The 20,610-nt window shown below is 39.8% G+C and overlaps 1 protein-coding gene across 2 annotated transcripts in view; it reads right to left on the bottom strand.

Annotated features, from left to right (window-relative positions):
* LOC310961502 (exostosin-1) overlaps positions 1-20,610 on the bottom strand; it is a gene marked incomplete at both ends in the record, with an annotated part of 215,086 nt that overhangs the window by 42,676 nt on the left and 151,800 nt on the right. For both annotated transcript variants that reach the window (XM_083933593.1, XM_083933594.1), the window contains 2 exons: positions 4,116-4,223; positions 9,550-9,643. In XM_083933593.1, coding sequence (XP_083789719.1) covers positions 4,116-4,223; positions 9,550-9,643 — 202 coding nt within the window. The remainder of the gene's footprint in view (positions 1-4,115; positions 4,224-9,549; positions 9,644-20,610) is intronic.

Genomic DNA, 20,610 nt, shown 5'->3' with positions numbered 1-20,610 from the left:
AATAAACTCTAAAAATATTTGACCTATTTAACACGTCTGGAAATATTTAATACGACTTCTTCTGCACACTATAATTAATAAGCAAGTATTGACTTCAATTTTTAAGCGATTACATAATGTCATATTTAGACCTTATTTTTGACCCGGCTTTTTGATTATTCTTTGGATAAATCTATTTATTAATAGTTTAGTCTATATCAGGTCAGAAAATAATGTCCATCACCAAAGTGACATCTTCAAATTGCATTAGTTCTTCCAACAGTCTAATAAAGACATATTTAATCTACAATAATATAAAGCATCAAGAAAAACAAATTTAGGAAAAGCTGGAAACAGAGATTATTTTTTTCAAATATAATGGACGATAATCAATCATCACATCCACCTACTGAGAATCAGTGACATCAGTGAGGTGCCTGCAGAGCCCAAAGGATATTGAATGATAATATTCAGGTAACAGCCTGTTCACGCTGCTATCGTCTGCCAAGTGATACAAAAGTATCCTCTGTCAGACCACCAGACTGCAGAGCTGCTCTTCTCCTCACTGTTTTTTTTTTTTTATCTTATGTTGCATAAAGGGACTATAACTTCCAATTCGTTGTACCCTAAAAACTGTAGCAGTGTGATTTTCTTTCAGTCACAAACAGATTAATCAATTGTTTCAGCTCTAATTCTGCCCCCACACTAGTTATGCCTGTGGTTTCCGTATTATTTGATTTCCAAGACAAATACAACTAAAAAACAGGAAAGAATTTAAAAACCACAGGGATACTGCACTGTGTATAATAGGCCCATTCATTTAATAAAAAAAAGCTGAATTTTACGAAAGAAAACCTCAGTTCTGTTCACTCACCAAGTTATTTCTTGTTATCATAGGGGTCATGTTTTTTTATTCGAACAGGGCACAAAGAACATTAACCTTGCATTAAACAAGGAGAGATGTATTATATGATTTAAGAAATTAAATGTATCCGCCCGTTGGCCCTTCAGTAAAGAGGAGAGGAAATACTGGTACAACAGCAAATAATGTTCAGAAGATTGGAGCGTTCAAATGTGAGAGCCTCTACGCAATGTATTCTCATCAACGGGTTCGATGTCTTACGAAATATGACGTTTAACATAATGCTGTGAAATGGCCACCAGTATGTGGCTGTTACCTCTAAAGCTGAAGTATATTTGAAAGCTAACATTATTGCAATTTTACTTGAGTACAGATTTGTTTTCAGGACTTTTAATTGAGCATTTTTACAATGTTCGATTGAACTAAAGTAAAATATGTGAGTAACTTCTTCCACCACTGGTTTCATAATTTTATGTCTGAAAAATTAAGCACATTATTGGAAAAATGCTTTTTTTATTTAACCTCTGTAATAAATGTGAACATGATCAGTTTTTCACCCTGTCAAAACATACTACTTTCATTCTCTGTTTTTTCTGGGACACATGTTTTGGTCATGTCCATCTTTGTATGGTTTCTGCTCTTCAAATCTTCCAATCCCTTTCAGCCATACCTGGCAAAACACTGCAGCCTGACCCTTATATCTATCTTCAGTGTTGTTAGTGGTGAGTTAAGGCTGTCCCACCTCCACAAAAATACCATCACCTTTGCATCATTAAGCCTGTGAATATTCTTATTTGTCCAGATCATCGTTATCCCCAAAGCAATTTCAGTCAAAGGCAAATGGACTTGGTTATTTGTCTAGGAAGACGTTTCACCTCTCATCTAAGAGGCTTCATCAGTTCATGTACGCATCTGACCAGGCTGGGACTGGTCCAACTAACTGGTGTGAGATCCAGGTATTTAACCTCTCACAAGGCCGATGGTGTCACTGAAACCCTTTGTGATCCAAGTGCCAACAACTGTCGTTGGAGTGACAGATGGCTTCTTTTACTCCTCTTTCAAACCATCTGTCCTTTCTGTCCAGGATGTGGACATTGTTGTCATCAAAGGAGTGGGCTTTCTCCTTGAGACGTAAGTGGACAGCACAGTCCAGGCCTGAGGAGTTAGCTCTCCTGTGTTGGGCCATGCGTTTATGCAGTGGTTGCACTTTGGTTTTCTTTCTGGAAGCAGCTGCCGTTTTCACAAAGGTCCAGCTGGGGTAACCACAAGTTGTGAGGGCGCCTCTCAGGTGCTTGCGTTCTTCCCCTTCGGTCTTTGCATCATTACATGCCCACCGTTTGATACTACTGAGCTGGAAGGGGAAGAGCCCTCCTGTCTATGTTCATCGGATAAGAGAGGTAATGTTGGGGTTGGCCCTGGAAAAAAACAGGTGTGCTGTACACAGGTTTGAGAACAACTATGTCAGTACCCGGTCACAATTCAAAACCTGCCTTTTGCCTAACTCCCTGTCTTTATTCATTAATTTAGTTATTTTTCTTTCTCTTTTTTTGGCTACCGTCTTAGTCTTCTCAATGCTCATGTTCTGACTGTTGGGACCTGTTTCTTATACCAGCGGTCCACAACCATCAACATAGATTAGTCCTTTTTGTCTGAGTGTTTTTTTTTTCTTGTACTGGTGTATGTTTGTTTCCTTCTATTGTTTCTTTTATTTACCTGTTTGATATGGAGTGTTTATGTAGATGTGTTTGATGGGATACAACCTGGATGGGGTGGTGTGTGTGTGTGTGTGTGTGTGTGTGTGTGTGAATGTGTGTGTGTGTGTGTGTGTGTGTGTGTGTAGGGGGGGTGGGGGGGGGTTGTTCAAACCTTCTGTAAAAATGCTTAAATAATTATTTGAATGTTTTCAATATTAAAAAATTATTGCTTCACACATATTATCTTAAACCAACAATTAGCACACTTTTAGATTGATGTCTGTTTAATTGTAGTGAACAAAAACACCATTAGTGCATCATTGTGTGTCATTGTAATGATTAAAAAAAGATGCTTTAGTTCATCTTAAAGCCAAGCTTGTAAGGCTCTTAATGATGACTTGTCCTTTAGTGCGTTATTCACAAAGAAAAATGAAATCAACATGCTCATTAGGTGCTGATAGAGTGCTGATAGAGTGCTGATAGGGGACATAATTAAAGGGAGACACACACTTTCACACCTCTGTGTTGTCCAGGTGGCTACACAGCTCATGCAGGTGGCACGTTGAAATACAGAGAGTAATTAGAGAATTTAAAGATCACAAGTTCTGCACACTGATGTAATTAAAGAGGAACAGAAGGAGATCCAATTGTAGAATAATCTATCTTGGATAAAAATAGTTCCTGGCGGAGGTGTGAGTGACTGTGAATATCACAGCTGTCATGTAATACAATTTACTGAAAACCACATGACTGCGTTTTCATTTCCCGACCTTTTTGAACTGAGACTCTACACGGCAGTTATGTGCTAATAGATGCTAACAGTTAATTATACACTTTTCCAGCCCACTGAACTAACTAACCCTCATATTGATGAAATTAAACTCTCTCTCGACTTAATCAGTATTCATCAAAAAGAAAAGTCTGGAGCACACGTCTGTCCCAAGAGATTGACACAGCGAGTCCGGATCTGTGTTGTGCTTCTGTGTTTGAATCAGCCCAAGCTGGGTCTTTGTGACGGCCCCGGGGGAAGAGCTGGAGCCAGAGATGACAATTACATATCAGGGGAAGAGGTTGGCATTTCACCACCCACACTGAATTAGCCCTGGCTGAAAGGGCACATTTTATCTTTTGATGTTGTAGAGTGTAAGGAAGGTTTGACCTCTTCATCCAGGTGACTCTGTGGTGGCTTTAACTAACCCACATCAGCTCCTAAGAAAGCCTCATTTGAGAAATTTAAGGGTAGCTCTATAACACTATCATGGCTAATATTTTCTTTATAATTCATATTTTCCTTTCCTTTCCTTGGCAGTTTTTCAAGCCTTTTATTATAAAGGACAGACAGAAAATGGGGTGCGAGAGAGAGGGGGAGACATGCAGCAAAGGGCCGCCGGTCGGAGTCGAACCCAACCCCAAAATTAGAGCTACCCCCAAAGCCTCCATCCATGCGTCTGTAATTCAATAATGTAATAATTATTACTTTTCCTTCCCATCTATCCCTCCATGTCCCTTCTTTGTATATTCTCTCCTGTATACACGCTGTAAAACTCTTCCCATATCCTTCCACCCCTCCATCACTTTACCTGTAACAGAAGTCTTTCATCTCCAATGATGGCAGCTTTCCTCCAGTCGATGACTTCAGAGAAGGGCAGCTCCCAGCCGTTACTCAGAATAACCGGGATACAAGCCGCCTGTTAGAAAAAAGAAAAATAAATCATTATTTTGGGGGAACTGGTGCTGAATAAATAATAGAGGGCAGTAAACAATCTTTAGTAAACAGAGTTCACATAAATGCAATTACAAACTTAACCTTCTGTGTGTGCACTTGTGTTAGTGACATCTTTTAGTATAAGTATTGGATGTTATTGAAACAGCAGGTATTATGATTTTCTGTCACAAGACTGTGTGGCCTCAAAGAAGAAATAAAATGTTCTTTTCTGGCAAGTTTCCACAGCTTGAGAAAGGGAGAAAAATCCCAGCAACACATAAAGCCGAACGCAAAGTTTAAAGCCGAGCACTGCAGGATCTATTTTCCCTCTACTGAGGGATTTATTTATCCGCTTAGGTAGTTTCTCTCTGATGAGACTCTTTCAGTGTGTTCGAAGTGAGAGTTTTGCAGAAACAAACGGAGCTGCCAAAAAGATAAACGACAAAATAAAGTAGTATTTATTTATTTATTTTCCCTGCATGCATCAATATTTAGAGGATTCACTAATGTGACTTAATTCACCAGGAGCTCTTTTCATTTCCCAAAGGAGCTCTCTGTGTGTTTCTGTAAAGTCACTTTATGATGAGGCTCTTGAACATGTTTACCATTGACTTTGCACTCTGCTGCACGATTCAACTGCTTTATTATTAAACTGGAAAGTATGCTGTTTTCTGGATAATTTCTCTCACTTTCATATATTTTACGCCTTAAAAGTCTGTGCTGTACTCTTATTATATTCTCAGTTTAAATGTACAACACATGCTACATTTTTGTAATGGGAATATAAATATATGAACCATACGGTGGCCCTGAAGTGATTGCAAAATGGCAAATCATAAAACACAACATTAACTTCTGCTGGAAAAGGTAGGGTCTATCTATGAGAGGATCTGTTATGTCCATCTGGCTGACGTTTAGAGAATTAGCAACATTAGCACCACCGCCCGGGAGCTAGGCTAAAAGAACACGTTCGGTAACAGAACTGAAACTTTACAGAGATCCTTTATATTTAGTCTGAGAAAGAATAACAAAAAATGAAATTCTTTATTTTGTTGTGCTTGAAACTGAAAAGTGATTTTTGATTTAATTTTAGACTGTTGCTGTCAGAGAACCTTATTTGGACGATTTGGACAATTATTTAAAAGACATTTTCTAATGCTGAGTGTAGCTCATGATGCAATACACTGATTTAAAGTGAAATGAGTTTGCTTTGTGCTCCTGATTATTGTTTGTATAATTGTGATCCTGGTAATTTTTTGTTGAAGTGTGTTCACAAATGTGTTAACGCTGATTCATTTATTCATGTGGGGATTGACCTTTATTACGAACCTCATCATTAAATTGTCTGATTAAATACCGTCTGGCACGCCAAGAGAAGAACATTCAGGCAACCCATGAAATCCATGAAAACCGTGATTCCTTTAATTTTTTTTTGTCTTTCCCCTCACGGCCCAAATCCTCCTTATGCTGCAGATTAGCATCTAGTGTATCTGCCATCTATAGTAAGCTATATTCAAGTCATGGTGCAAGTGCGGCTATTAGCATAACAGATTTAACACGGTGTGTTCCTAAACCATCTGTTTGTACAGTTGATCGAAGAGCAAACCATCTTGTCACTTATGATGACACCAGCACACAAATGACCACAGTCCAGGTCAAGATGATGGAGTTAGCATGCTAACCCTGACAACTAGCCTCTGAGGAGAAGAGAGCTGTCATTCAAGAGGCCACGCGCCTAATTATTCATAAATTCCAATAAAATAAAAATTAGGCTTGTTCAAAAATGACTCCCCTCAGTGTTGTCATGGAGATATTACTTAAACATGCAGACTATAATGTATTTTTTCCCAGGCCTTAAATAGGTTTAATTGGGCTGTGAAAACGGCCTGTTTAACATGGGGTCAATGAGAAACTGCTCTATTGTGCAAACTACTCCTACTAGACACTCAGAGTAATGCAGTTTTTGGCACTGTTGTATTGGATCAACCAGGAAGTCACTGAGGTGGGGGCTTGGTTTTTCACCAATCCTTCCTGTTAAAAGACAGACAGTCCATCTGATCAATTAGGAGCCTCCTCTGATAGTTAGGCCCTGTCTTTTAGGCAGAAGTTAATGTTGTTTTGCACTTAAGGACTAAATGACATGAGATTACAAAATTCAAACCACAGGCACATGCAGGAAATGGATTTTCATGTGTGATAAACACACTTAGCACATGCTTATACACCAGTCTTATGAGCAATCATAGTTGTTGACAAATACATCAATAAACACTTCAAATTAAAAGTGTTCCCATACTGCTTATGGATGCTAACAAAAATAGTTTTTTCATAAAAGAGAGTGAGGATGTTACACGTCAGAAGGGTTTTGGCTTCACTTCAAAGACACACTGTACGGTGTGACTCATCTGAAGAAGAGTGGGAATATTCAATAAGTCTGGTAATTTCATTTAAAGTTCAAGTTCGACAAGATTCTCAATCAAGTGAAACTGAGAGATTAAAGGAGATTCATAAAATGCAGAGTGCATGATCAGTGACCTGTCGACGCACATTCCCACTGCTTTGATTAGTGTGGCTCTGAGAGATGACTTTTTCTTTTCTCGCCCTTTTTCTCACTCTCACGTCTCCTTGTTGATGATTACATTTGCACACTTCTTTTTTTTCCTTTTTACTTCCTGGTCTGATTTGCTGAAAAAAAGCCATCTCAGTAATTGGCATGCATTTAAAATGAACGTTTAATTAAAAATGCCAACTTTTTTCTGCCAATCACCCGTCCTTTTGCTTTGTGCATCCTTCCTGAAAAGAAAACAGTTACCTTTTCTGATGTCACCACAGAGTTCAGCCCCTACATACTCATTAATTTTAACTAAGAGCATTGAATAATACGATGCCAGATAAATGCAGACTTTAAAGTGAAGTTATTAAAACCTGCTAAGAGAGATTTTTCCTCAACTCTTCTGCTCCCATAAAATCTGACACTACAGATGAATAGAAGTAATAGAAGTAAAATGTCATTGAACTTGTCTTAAATATTTAGCTCACATAAAAATATTAATAATAATGTTCAAAAATGTGATCCTCAAAAATCAACATGTCAAATTTACATGAAAAAAGGTCAAGTATGTGTGTGTGTGTGTACAGTCTTTGTCTGATGGGCATACCTTTCTCTGAATAAACTCCCGTTGGCTGTCATAATATGTGCATGCCAACTAAGCATATACATGTATGTATATTTCCATCGTTTGATTGAATAAATTCAACAATATAATCATATTTTAAACACCTTGTTATGGAGTGTTTTTTTAATTTGAAACAGAAACAGGGAGGGTTGAGTTAGTATTAATAGCATAATGCAGTAACTTTAATAAGGGGAGTGGACCAAAAGGAGGTTTCATATTAAAATAACCCCAATTATGCTTCATCAAAACGAGAGAATTAGAAATAAAGGCTGGTCTCTAATACAAGCCTGTTACCTTTTCTAGTTGAGGTAAATAAGGCCCCCAGTCACTTTTTGAGGAAATACGGTAAGATGTTCTGATTTTCAGGTAAATTTTATAAACTTAAAAATAAGTCCACGGACCTCTGTGCCACTGAAACAACCGATAATAACATCCAAAGCCCAAGTGAGTGTTGCATTGTTATCATTTAATTTCATCCAGTGTCGGAGCGTATTAGAAGAATACTAAAGTACGAACAAAGTAAAAACATGTAAACTCCTCCTTCCAGTTCTTCCTCTAGAGGAGACAGAGAGGTGGGAGCAAGCACAACCCATTTATTCCTAAAATTCAGTGTGCAGTGTGTCGTCGACAGAACATATAATTAGAAAGTGAGGAAAAACAAGAAGATGACAGACGGAGGCAGACAGGGTAGAGTCAGATACTTAATGTCAAAACAACAGAGACAGACAGAAACAAGGTGCTAATGAAAGATGAACACATCTGCGGTCGGGAGACGTTTCTTTTTTTCTGTGGTGTATCTACAGAAACAGGCCCTCTTTCTGTGGCAGGGGGATGACAGATTGTCAATAGTAATAAGATCAACTGTTGCTAAGAGGAGGATGATAAGGGACTCTTTGATTCGTTGAAGTGCCCAGTAGGAGCTCCACAGGCTGTCAGAGGAGCCCAGTAATCAAGAGAACAGTCAGTGTGTTTACAGGTAGTTTAAAAACCTGATTATAACCAGGTTAAGGTCACACCCCGGTTTCTTAAACACCATGTAAACACCATACCCCTGGTAAAATCAGGGTTTTCATACCCCGGTTAACAGACCTAGAGAACTCCTTCAGTTCCCCGATTATTCGCGCATGTAAACAGCGTTCTCAGATTATTATCGGGTTTCTTGTCTGCGCATGCTCCCCACTCCGTGCCAGTGGCTTTTGACGCTGAAATAGAATAAACCAGGAAGAAACGGCAACAAAAACAACGTGAAGAAAAACAACAACAATAGAGCTTTACCTTTAATCCAAGGGAGGATTCGCAATGGCAAGTAATATCACTACGAAGAAAACCCGTTTCGATCGTAATTCTGTCAAAAAGTCAGCTGTTTTGTGATTTTGACAAAGGTGAACCAGAGAAAAAGCTGTATTCAGTTCAGCTGTTTATTGAGAGTCACCTACTGCTATCAGGTCAAGATTATGGCATTGTCTCAGGGAACCTTCAAGTATTTAATGACCTGAGGAGGAGTTTCTTTTGTTAAACTACACACAAATTACACATGGTGGGCTTCAAAGTCTGATTCTGACTCTTATTTTAGACTAAGTATCTTTGAATTTTACAGTTTCTGTGGCCTGAAATATTAAAACATAATAAAGGAATTGATCATTTTTCCACCAGAATTACAATCTGTCGGTGTGGAGTAACTTTGCACTGGAGCAGCATTTGGGTCTTCAATTTAGGAGCAAAATTAATTCATAAAATAAATAAATAAATAAGACCTCCTGGCTCCAAACATTTTGGTGATGCGTCATTTTCTTTTAAAACGAAATTGAGAATGCAGCTTTGTTGTGTGGGAATGTAATGTTTAGGTGACAGAGCTTTCCAAGGACACGTGTCTCTATTCACAAAACTGCAAACAAAATACGGAAATAACTTTTCTTAAGGCACATAATTCACAGCAACAACACACACACACACACACACACACACACACACACACACACACACACACACACACACACACACACACACACACACACACACACACACAGCAACAAACACACACACACACACACACACACACACACACACACACACACACACACACACACACACACACACACACACACACACACACACACACACACACACACACACCTGCAGGGCCTCGAGGAAGCGGAAGGATCCAAGACGTCTGCCCCGGGGCACCAGGCAGAAACTGGAGTTGTGGAGCAGCTCCTGGTAGTCAAATCTACACAAATACACACAAAACAAAAATCAGGTTAGAAGATGAGAGCAAGTAAAAGAAAGATAAACTAAGAAAGATGAAAAACGGAAAGGGGTACACTTTCCCTACATGCTCCTTTAATGTGAGGGAACATTAACATACTTTGGATTATGAGGGGTAAAAAGATGACAGTATAAACCTCCGATTCAGAGAAAGAAAAGAGAAAGACAGGATAATCAAACTTGCAAGAAATATTTTGCCTTTTAGTAATTTCTTAGGATACACATTTTTAGAACATTTTTTCAGGAGACAATACGATCTAGAGAGCCTAAAGAAACAAAGCGATGAGACCAGCCGCGACGCCAAATCGAGCATAAAGTGGTTCGAGGATAGGCAGCGTCCATTTTCAAACTTAGCCTTTATTTTGGCTGTGACGCTATCGTGGTGACAAAACCCAGCCACAGACAGACAAATTAACACCTGGCGATACACTCTTAACTGCCTCTGTGGAAGTTCACGCTACAGTACGAGTCTCCAGGACCACATTTTGCCATGCTGACACACACATACTCAAAAGGTGAAAACATTACCAGCGTCACTGTCCCAGCTGTTAAAGAATAATTGTCAAATAGTGAATTTATTCCACATTGGCATTTCCTTTTGAATCCACACACAAACATTTTCAGGAACAATTCGGAGCAGCTGAATCCTTCGTGACCAGCAAAAACTTTTTCAAGGACTTCATCAAACATGTACTCGTAGGAGGCAGAGCGGTAGCTTCAGCACATCAGAAGACGCACAGCAGATAAATAATAATGGAATGTGCTGAGGGACATAAAGCAGTTCACAGCTGTTATATAATACAACACCAGTGGCCCATTTCATCCAAGATATGTGTAGACAGTATCCTTCACAAAGGGTTTCCTTTAGTGAAGGTTTCATTAAACTAGAAAGCATCTTGTCCGTCAAGTGAGTCTTAGAAGGGCGATACAAATATGATACTGATAAAATGATAGTTAGCAGGCCTTTAGGGCAAGCCAGGTTTTACTGAAGGGTTTGCTTATTTAGAGTGATGCAAGCAAGACTGTAGAGCTTTGAGGAATCCACCGAAAATCTATTTGCATCTTGATCTTTCGTGGCAGTAACAATGTAGTTCAATGGTAATGGATTCATTATTAAAATCTCGTATCCTTGTCCTCTAATGTTTTTGAAATTTACTTTTTACCCAACGAATTACATCATTTAAACCTTGCCATTATTTCTTGTGCAGCTGCCATTGACGTTGTAAATATAACATTTATTGATACTTCAACACTTTTCAATACCACGTTTTTAAAAAATGATATCCACATTTGATAGTTTTTGAAAGTATCACATGTATTTCTAAAAAATAAGATCTAAAATTAGATTTTCAACCCACAGATGAAACAACGGAGAAGAAAATCAGCTGTTTTGGTTTGTGTTCAGGACATTTTTCTCAGGCAGGTGGTTCATTAACAATGGGGAAGAAATGATCTTAAATTTTTTGTCTTTTTGCTGTGGTATCAAAATAAGTCCGGAGAATATTTTTTTATGCTGATATTGTATGGAAGATTTAAATTCTAGTATTGTTACAACCCTAAAAACCTTTGCACTGTATTGTATTGCATTGTATTATTTTCCTGATTCACTGCTGTCTTTTTATTTATTTTTGCTTATTTATTATTTTCTGTTTTACTTGATTTTACTTGTTTTTACTTGATCTTATCTATTTTATTTTATTTATTTATTTCCCTTTTTGTGTGGTCTCATTGTTTATCGTCTTCGATGTTTGAAAAGATACAATAAAATAAGCCTCATGTTGTGTCAATCACATTTACAAACCGACTCTAAAACTTATTTCATCAAAGTTTAACAGTTTTAATTTTCTGCGTTTTTCTGATCCGTCAAAAGCCATTTGACCACTCAGAGCCACAGTGTGTGCAAACATCATCATCCACAACCATCTGATTAACTGACTGATTCACTTCGTCTCTAATCACTTTACGACAAAGAGATGCAGAATTGAAAGCATCATTTCATCAGTCAGATGATAGCCTGTAACTTTCACCAGGTCAGATAGTAATATTCAGGTGGATGATTATGATAAGGATTAGGACAAAGAGCGACAGTGTATAGATGGAGACAGACCAGCCCCTTCGGTTCACGACGTTGATATGTGCAAGATTCAGGCCGAGTGGAACAGCAGGGTACCTCTGTGGAGAGAGGACAACAGAGAGAAGGAGCGAGAGACAAAGCAACATCATTTTGTCTCGCCCTGATGCCTCAAGTTCTAACAAAAGTTGCAGCTTTTAGCCATTCATTGGTGAAGCAAATATCATGTGAAACACTGAACACACAATAATTCTGAGAGAAGTGGATTATGCTGCAAAATGGTTTAAGACGATGCTCGGGACATTGTATTAAGTTTTTGCTGTCTAGTGTTACACAGCCGCTTTAACCACCAAGGTTATAAACAACATCATCACATCCTCCAGACACTGCTGGGCCAACCTTTAGGGTTAGTTTTATAGGCCAGTGGCTTTATATTGAAATAATGATGAAAACCCAAAAACTGATCAAATTGAAATTATTGCCAGGAAACTAAATATTTCTGTACAGTTAAAATAAAAACCTTCATACACTCCTGATATCAGCCTCATAAAAACTCTCCTCAGACTAGAAAGTCACTTCTGTCTGTGACTTTAAAGCTCTGGTGGCACAGGTGTGTGTGTGTGTGTGTGTGTGTGTGTGTGTGTGTGTGTGTGTGTGTGTGTGTGTGTGTGTGTGTGTGTGTGTGTGTGTGTGTGTATGTGTGTGTGTGAGTATGTGTGTGTGTGAGTGTTTGTGTGTGTGTGTATTTGTGTGTGTGTGTGTGTGTGTGTGTGTGTGTGTGTGTGTGTGTGTGTGTGTGTGTGTGTGTGTGTGTGTGTGTGTGTGTGTGTGTGTGTGTGTGTGTGTGTGTGTGTGTGTGTGTGCGCGCATATGATCTCAGGGCTGGCCTGAGGTGATTTCAGATTGCAGCCTAATCTGTCTGGGGATCAACTGTCCCCACAACTAGACATTCGTGTGTGTGTGTGTGTGTGTGTGTGTGTGTGTGTATGTGTGTGCGTGTATGTGCCTGTGTGCGCGTGTATGTGTGTGTGTGTTTGAATGTGTAGGATAAGTCTTTGTGATGAGAGAATGTCTATCATATCATTTACTGTCACTGCAACAGTGTGTGTGTGTTTGTGTGTGTGTGTGTGTGTGTGTGTGTGTGTGGGTGGGGTAGTGTGTGCGTGTGTTTGTGTGCGTGAGTTGTGTGCTTGTGTGAAAGTGGAAGAGTGCAAAATAAGATGTCAGGTGTCCAGTTGGTCCCCAAAGCAAAGGTCATTCTGACCGTTGAGACACTGACAGCCTGTCACGCAGAAAGAGCCTGGTTTATGAAAGACAACAAATGACTGACTGACTCCAGTTAAATCTTCACCACACGGCTCCTCTGTTTCAGGGTTTAACGATGAAATCCCATTCTTGTGACCTTCGTTTCTAGTGATGTCATCTTTATCCTTAAGTCAGCCCGGTTTGGGCAGCACTGTGAAAGTAAAGCTGCTTTGTCCTGAGCTGCAGCCTGCACCCTGAATCTGGAACACTGAGCACCCATGGGACCGATGCACAGAATAGATTCTGAGCTGGAAGCTGACACCGCAGCTGTTGGATGGGAGACCACACCAGACCAGACAAGTGAACCAACAAGAAACAACGAGCCCAATCAACAATGTAGAGATGGGGATTTTGCCATGATGATGAAGTAATGATGAAGGGCGTCTTTATTGCCATCCATGTGGCAATAAAAACGTTGAATAGGAGTGTTGTCCTTTTATAACAATATTATCTTTATTAAGGATCCAGCCCTCAAGTTGTTATTGTGAATTGAGCGTGTTAGATTTAATTTATGTTTTTTACAATGCAGAGATCTGGCAGGAGACACGTAGAAGATTTGTACGTGTTATTTATACATCTGTTATGAGATGAAACCTTCATTTATAAATCTATCACTAAGTTTGTGAATAAAGTATGTCATAAGTTCTTAGTAACAACTAGATAGTTATAAACTAGTGACGTATTAAATCTGGTTGTCATATTAGAACGTAAGAAGCTAAATCATTTGTAAATGCAGATGCTACTTTTGTTCTGTTTGTATACACGTACATGGAGAAATTTGTCTTTCACAGTTGAGTATTCATGCAGTTAAGAATGAATGAGAAATAAACAAACCTTGCTGACGTTATTTTATTTATATATTCTAACATTAGGTGTGTCAGAAGCTGGGGATAAAAATCCTCTCGATCAGACATTGACTGCTTCTCAAATAATCCAACCGCTGAGGAGCTTCCGAGAGTCTTTAGCCCTGGGTGCCACAGGTTATTGCCCTGTTGTGTGCATTGATTGACTGAGCTGTCACAGCAGCCTCCTCGTGCTTGTGTTTGCTGGCCCTGTGGAGTCTTTCCAATTGTAGGCGTTGCCTCTCAGGGATTCTTTCAGATGGTGCAGGACTCTACATCTCTAGGAAAAAAACATGCCTTCCTCCTTATTCTGTGTGAGACATGGCAAACAAATATATTATGCACCATCACTGTTAGTGCAAGGAGCAGCTTCAGGGTAGTGTATGCTGTCTTTGTTACAGAGGATGCTCTTTTTCTTTCTATAAGGGTTGTTTTCTTTAACTAGCATGTCCAGCTGCATGTCATCCCCTCTCTTTCTCCCCATTTCGTATCAATCTGCAGCTGCACTACAATAAAGACAAAAAGAAAAATCTAAAAAATAACAAAAGACAATCTATAATGATGATAAATATATCAATCTGAAAAGATGCAATAGACAGTATCTGAATGAAACAATCATGTAAAGACACAGTAAGTGCTCCAATTAAAAACAAGATATGCTCAATCGTATTGACTTTGATTTTAAGATTGTTTTTGCATTTCAATTGTAAAACTAATTTTTGTGTCTGGCACGGCAGTTTTCAGTGCTACAGTAGGTGTTTGTCTGTCGTGATGAAGTCACGAAACATGACAGGTGTGTAGTTGAGATCAAAATGAAGGCCAAGTCTTAAAATGGGTGTGATCCAAGCAAGAGCTCAGGAAGTAGGGGGGTAGAAAGTAGGGAAGGACCCATTGCCCCACCACTTTACTTCCCTGGCCCGATTCAGCGTTGTGGCTGGTGTGATCCTACCAAAGATGGTCTGTAGTTTGTTATCGTACAAAAACGATGTGTGACTGTGACAGCAACATGATGTGATAAAGAGTGTTCCAATTCAAAACTAAACTTTTAAAATAATTGTCCGTCCCAGACAACAATACGTTTCCTCTGAATCTATGATTACCAAACAAAGTGACACTAACTTGGTCTCAGCCTTTAAAGCACACCAATGAAAATATGTTCTTTCTGATCCCACCCTGTGCCTAAGAGTGCCACAGGTGCAGTATGGGAGCATAAAATTACCAAGTATATTTGGCACAAACCCATCACACTTGGTAGGGCGCCCATGACTGTGTTATGGCTGCTCTTGGTGTCCTGCTGCAAGCACAGAGCAGCAACTAACCTAATAATAATATCAAACCTAGCCTCAAAAATCATAGGAATGAGACAGAAACAATTAAGTTGTATGTACGAGGAAGTGTTTAGGAAAAAAGCTGTCAAAATAGCAAACAATCCCTCTTATCCACTCAATAGGGAGTTTGAACTTCTTCCCTCTGGTACAAAGTACCATGGGCAAATTCTAATATTTAAAAAAATTCCTTCATCCCTAATGCCATGGGAGCACTGCACACCATGTCCCGTTGTTGCATTCATAATGCAACTGCCAATTCTGTCCTTTGCCCTGAAGACGTTTGTTAGTAAGTGTTGTTGTTGTTGTTGTTGTTGTTGTTGTTGTTTTTGTTGTTTCTGTCCTGCTTGTTTTTTTTATGAGACCAAAGACAAATTGCCACATTGTGGACAATGAATGAAACTAACTAATCATTGACTTGTGGGTGTAAAGAGGTCAAAGAAAATGCTCTACTGTACAGTATGTAGAGAGCAAAGCTGCTTATTCAGAGGACATCAGCATGGACATGTTACAGTTTCAGATTAGACATCTTAGACTTTATTACCATAACACCTGACACAAAAAGTCTTAGTGTCCTGGGGCCTGTTTCACAAAGCAGGTTCAAAAAACTCTGAGTCTAACCCTGAACTCTGAGTTGATCTACTCTGAGATAGGAAACTCTGAGTTTTCGGTTCCAGAACAGCAGATTTGCGTTAGGTTGATCAACTCAGAGTAGTTTGACCTGGAGTTAAGCGCGTGCACCACAAGTATAAAAAGACAGCATCAATGGAGCCCTGATTCGACGAGTCACCATGGCAACGGGGAAGCGAAGGGCTACGCTACAACTGGAATTGGAAATATTAATGCGCTCATACGGTGAGTTTGAGCAGGTTTACACCGCTGCAGCAGCAAAAGAGAGGGAGACGGTGCTGGAGGACATTGCTGCTCGGGTCAGTGCGTAAGTTTAAATGTAGTCCTGTTGCAATCACAGTAATATCACAGGGGAAACTGCTTGAGTGGGAGCCTATTCATTTATTTCATTTAAGTGCAACCCCGCGGGGGAGAAGCGCAGCTTAAGATGAAACATAAAAACATTTTTCAAACAGGTAAAACCTCAGCACAGTCTCATGGTGACGCCTCATTTTGAGCAGGTTTTACATCGTAAAGTAAATATTACCGTAAGTGGCTGTTTTTTATACAACATATCAATGTTGTATAAAAAACTCCCATTTGCAAAAAAAACGCAGCGCAACACACAATATCTGCTGTGATATGAGAGCATGACTGGCTGTTAATGTTGGAAATGTAAGGAGGGATGAGATGGACTGTGACATGAAACGGTGTTGTGCCGTATTCAGCCCCCTCGCATTATAGGTGATATTCTGGATCAGAAGGCTATATAGGAGTAGTTAATATACCGGTAACCCAACTAAAAGCACACACTTTTGAACCTATGAATTGCAAGAAAAGCTGGAATTATATTTAGAAACGCTGAGTCAAATACATTCAACTTGCTCAAAAGATCCATTTCATTCATTTTGTAATTATGGCTGCAGCATATTAAGGACGTCTATGCGCGGTCTGATAATCATCTCCCGACGAATATTTAATTCTCTTTGCGAAATGCGTCACCTTCATTCACGGGATCGTTATCAAAATGACACGCCATGGTAGTGTAAATATTCACCACCTAATATAACTTCTAATGTAGGCCTACTGAATGACTTTTATACGTTGTATACAAAAACTCCCGTTTGCAAAAAAACGCAGCGCAACACAGAATATCTGCTGTGATATGAAACGGTACCGCTCAAACAGAGAATTGCCTGGAAATGCAAGAACATCTATAATCAATAGTTTGATAATCATCTCCCGACGAATATTTAATTCTCTGCGCAGTAATTCTGCAGCTTCATCCACGGGATTGTTATCAGAAGGACACGCCATGGTAGTGAAATAGTCGCCACCTAATATAACTTCTAATGACTGATATTTGCAGGGATTTTCTGAAAAAACAGACGGAACTATAGCAGAACTATACTTCGCCAAAACTCGCGTGCTAACTGAATGAATGAGGAAATCAAACACCGTGTGTGGCTGAAAGAGGGCGGAGACAGAGAGAAACTCAAGGTTTTCTGAGAAAAACCTGGTCCCAACCAGGTTAGTTTCAGAGAGCATGTTACCATGGTAACTGACCGAGAGTTTAAGTTACCTCCCTTTGTGAAACAGGCTAGAGTTACCCCTCTGTCTCTGGTTTGAGTTACCTCCCTTTGTGAAACGGAAAACTCAGAGTTTCCCTCATTTCAGGGTTAACAGACTCAGAGTTTTCACTAAACCTGCTTTGTGAAACAGGCCCCTGGTGCCAGGTTCTGTCAGTGTATTCTCTGCATTCTCTTTACATCCACTATTTTGCTGCCCACTCACTGTCCACACTGTGTTTAGAATTGAAAATGTCAGTGATCAAGGGCAAAGACGAGTCACAGCTATTTCTCAAGAAGCGGTTGCCACTTGAATGTGAAGACAGCTCCTCCACACCATATAGTGAGAGGAGATCCCATAAGAGACTCGGACATCCCAGCGTGTGTAAGAGGGAATACAATCCAGGATATCCGGAGAGGAGTATTAGAAACCTACTGAAGAAACATGCCATATGGGCTGCTCTGTGGGATGTGTGTGTCACCACAATGACCCTGACCCAGACAACAGTATCAAAATGTTCCAATAAACCTATGTGAATGGATTGATTTAAGAATTAGAATAAATCAGAAGTATTAACTAAACAGGTTGGACAGAAGAGGGAAGGGTGGAGGGAATAGGAGACAATGCAGTTTGACTCGTAGGCCCAATTCTGATCCAACCTCGCACCCTTTCACTTGTGACGAGTGTGACACGGTGTCACACGGTCTCACACTCACAGCTGAATGAAGCACCTTTCATGAAGGTGTAAGGTAGAAAAACAGCTGTAAGCTTTGGGACAAACTTCAGGAACTGTAACTTCAAGAAATGGGGCATTTCCTCGGGAAGCTCACTGTTGGAGGGCTTCATAACACTCGTCCACTCCCTGCTAACTGATTTGGAATGACACTACCCTTCAGGCTCACGCACAAACAGGAGTTATAGCGGGTAGAGGCAGGATTGAAATCGGGCCTTCGTCAATTATTGGACCCTAAGTCCTCTCACTGGCTGGCTGTTTCTCTCTGAGCACATTTTCTCAACTCAATCTGCCATCAACCTCTTTGTTTACTTGTTTAAATGCACCAATGTGCTTCTGCCTTTCCTGCATGCATATATAATATATATGTGATTCTGAAACTATTCTTTGTGTGTCTCAGTTTTTGAGGATGTGCTACTGTTGCATGTCTTGACTGTTTGACGTTTTTTTTGGTTCATCTGGTCCCATTATTTTGTTCTTGTTTTGTCCAAAAGGGTTGATTTAATAATTTAAATAAATAATTTTAATAGTTTCTTTTGTTTCTCTCTCTCAAGTAGTTTCAAGTTTCTGTGCTGTTCCTCCCTCTTTTCACTTCCTTGAGTTCTGGTGCATAATCAGCCTTGCTTCTGCACCGTCTTAAAATTAACTGAGATGTGTTCGTTGCAGGAGGGGGACCTCAATTAATTTAAACTGTTCTGATCTGAAACTGATTGCAGCAGGAAGCACAACTTTCGTATGCATGGAAAATACAAATGTGTCTTTATCTTTGATTATTCTCGTTGCTTTTGGCAACAATCTGTAAAAAAAAGAGAAAAAAAGAGTAGTGCGTAGACAGTGTAAATGTGTAGAATGATGTGTGGATTCACAGTATTTTTCTCTGTTTGTGTTCATGAAACAGACAGGGAGACAGACAGGAGAAAGACAGAGTTGGATGATACCCAGAAAGAAGGAATTAAAAATCAATACATGCCACGGAGAATCACTCAGAACATTTTAGCTGAAAAACAAAACAAATAGTGTTGCTAGCTATAAAGTAAAAGGGTTCTCTCAGCAGAAGACACTAAATAGTTTCAGGAGCCAGGGATCGATATAAAGCCTTACAGAGTAGACCCTGAGGTCTGGTTTACACCAGTGAAAAATATGTTTTTATATCTAAAGAGAAAAGCCAAAACCACAAAACTAAATATTACACACAAAAGGAATACAGTTGGAGAGCTTTCCTCACAGACAGCTGCTGGTAATTACATGACAGACAGCACTGAGTCAGAAACTATCTCAAAAGTTCAACTAGTCAAAGCCAAAACTGCCAAGAAACGCAGTGATGCACCGCAGCATTGAGGAAGGAAGAAAACTATTAACATGTTAACAATGCACACAGCATCAATGTGTGTCCAGCAGACGGAGCAAAACATGACCACCGTGGAGTCCTCATACTGAAGTTATTCCCTGTCAGTCTTCCACTTCTTACTGAACTTCCTCACTTTTGCTTTTTTTGTTGATGTCTCGTCTTCTTTTTCGACTTCCTCTCCACCTATCTCCTCAGTGTTTTCCTCTTTGGTTCAGGAATGAGCCGCCACATTACTAACCTGACTCTCGCCAGATGACTACAGCGGTGACGTCAGGGAAGCTACTTTAGTGCAACACACAACAAATCACCGGTTTAGCGATAATGTTTGCTACCATGTTTTGCTATAGCATGAGTAATTTATTGCACAAGCCTGAACATCGGGAGAAACATTTACCCATCCGTGGCATGTAGCCCTCCAGTCGCCAGGGGAATATTTTGGTCCTATTAGGCAAGTGGCGACTGCCAGTTTATAGCCCTGAAATAAACACATACATTATTTCCATTTGCAAAGACCAAATGAGTTGTTTTTAAACGTCAGGAGGCAGCAGTAGTAAAATCCCACATATTTGTGAATTTGAGCATTTTATAAACCCTAAAAGTGTATGGTCTACTGGTGCTCCTCGGAGACCTCTGTGCTGCCAACAGAGCTTCGGTAAGCTGGGGATAAGAGCAGACGGGCGGGTGTCCTATCTGTGCAGAGCACCAGAACAAAAACACAGACACACCACAGACAGTATGATCATGACATCTGTTAGGGGTGTAATATTTGAACATAAAATCGGATGAGCCATTCCCTCCCTGGGTCCCCAAAACAGACGTAATAATGTCTTACTAACAAAGAAAAAAAAGTGTCAATAAAGTGAATTAGACAGTTTTTGTTCTGGTAACTCAGCCTCTTGTCAATGACATGGGCTGAGGAAATGAACATGCTGCTGTCAACTGCTGTCAGGAGGACTGCTGGGAAGCTGAGCTTTGTTAAATGTCAAGATGGTGACTGGGTTGGTCAGTCGTCAGCAAACACACCCAGGCCAAACCCACGACTCCAGCCAGTCAGAGAGGAGGGGGGAGCACCTGTACCAAAGATCCTCAAGCAGACTGACACAGGGACAGCTACCAACAGTAGAAAC

This window comes from Echiichthys vipera, assembly GCF_963691815.1.
Source record: "Echiichthys vipera genome assembly, chromosome: 19".
Classification (NCBI taxonomy): domain Eukaryota; kingdom Metazoa; phylum Chordata; class Actinopteri; order Perciformes; family Trachinidae; genus Echiichthys; species Echiichthys vipera.
This window is presented reverse-complemented; position numbering and strand designations above follow the sequence as displayed.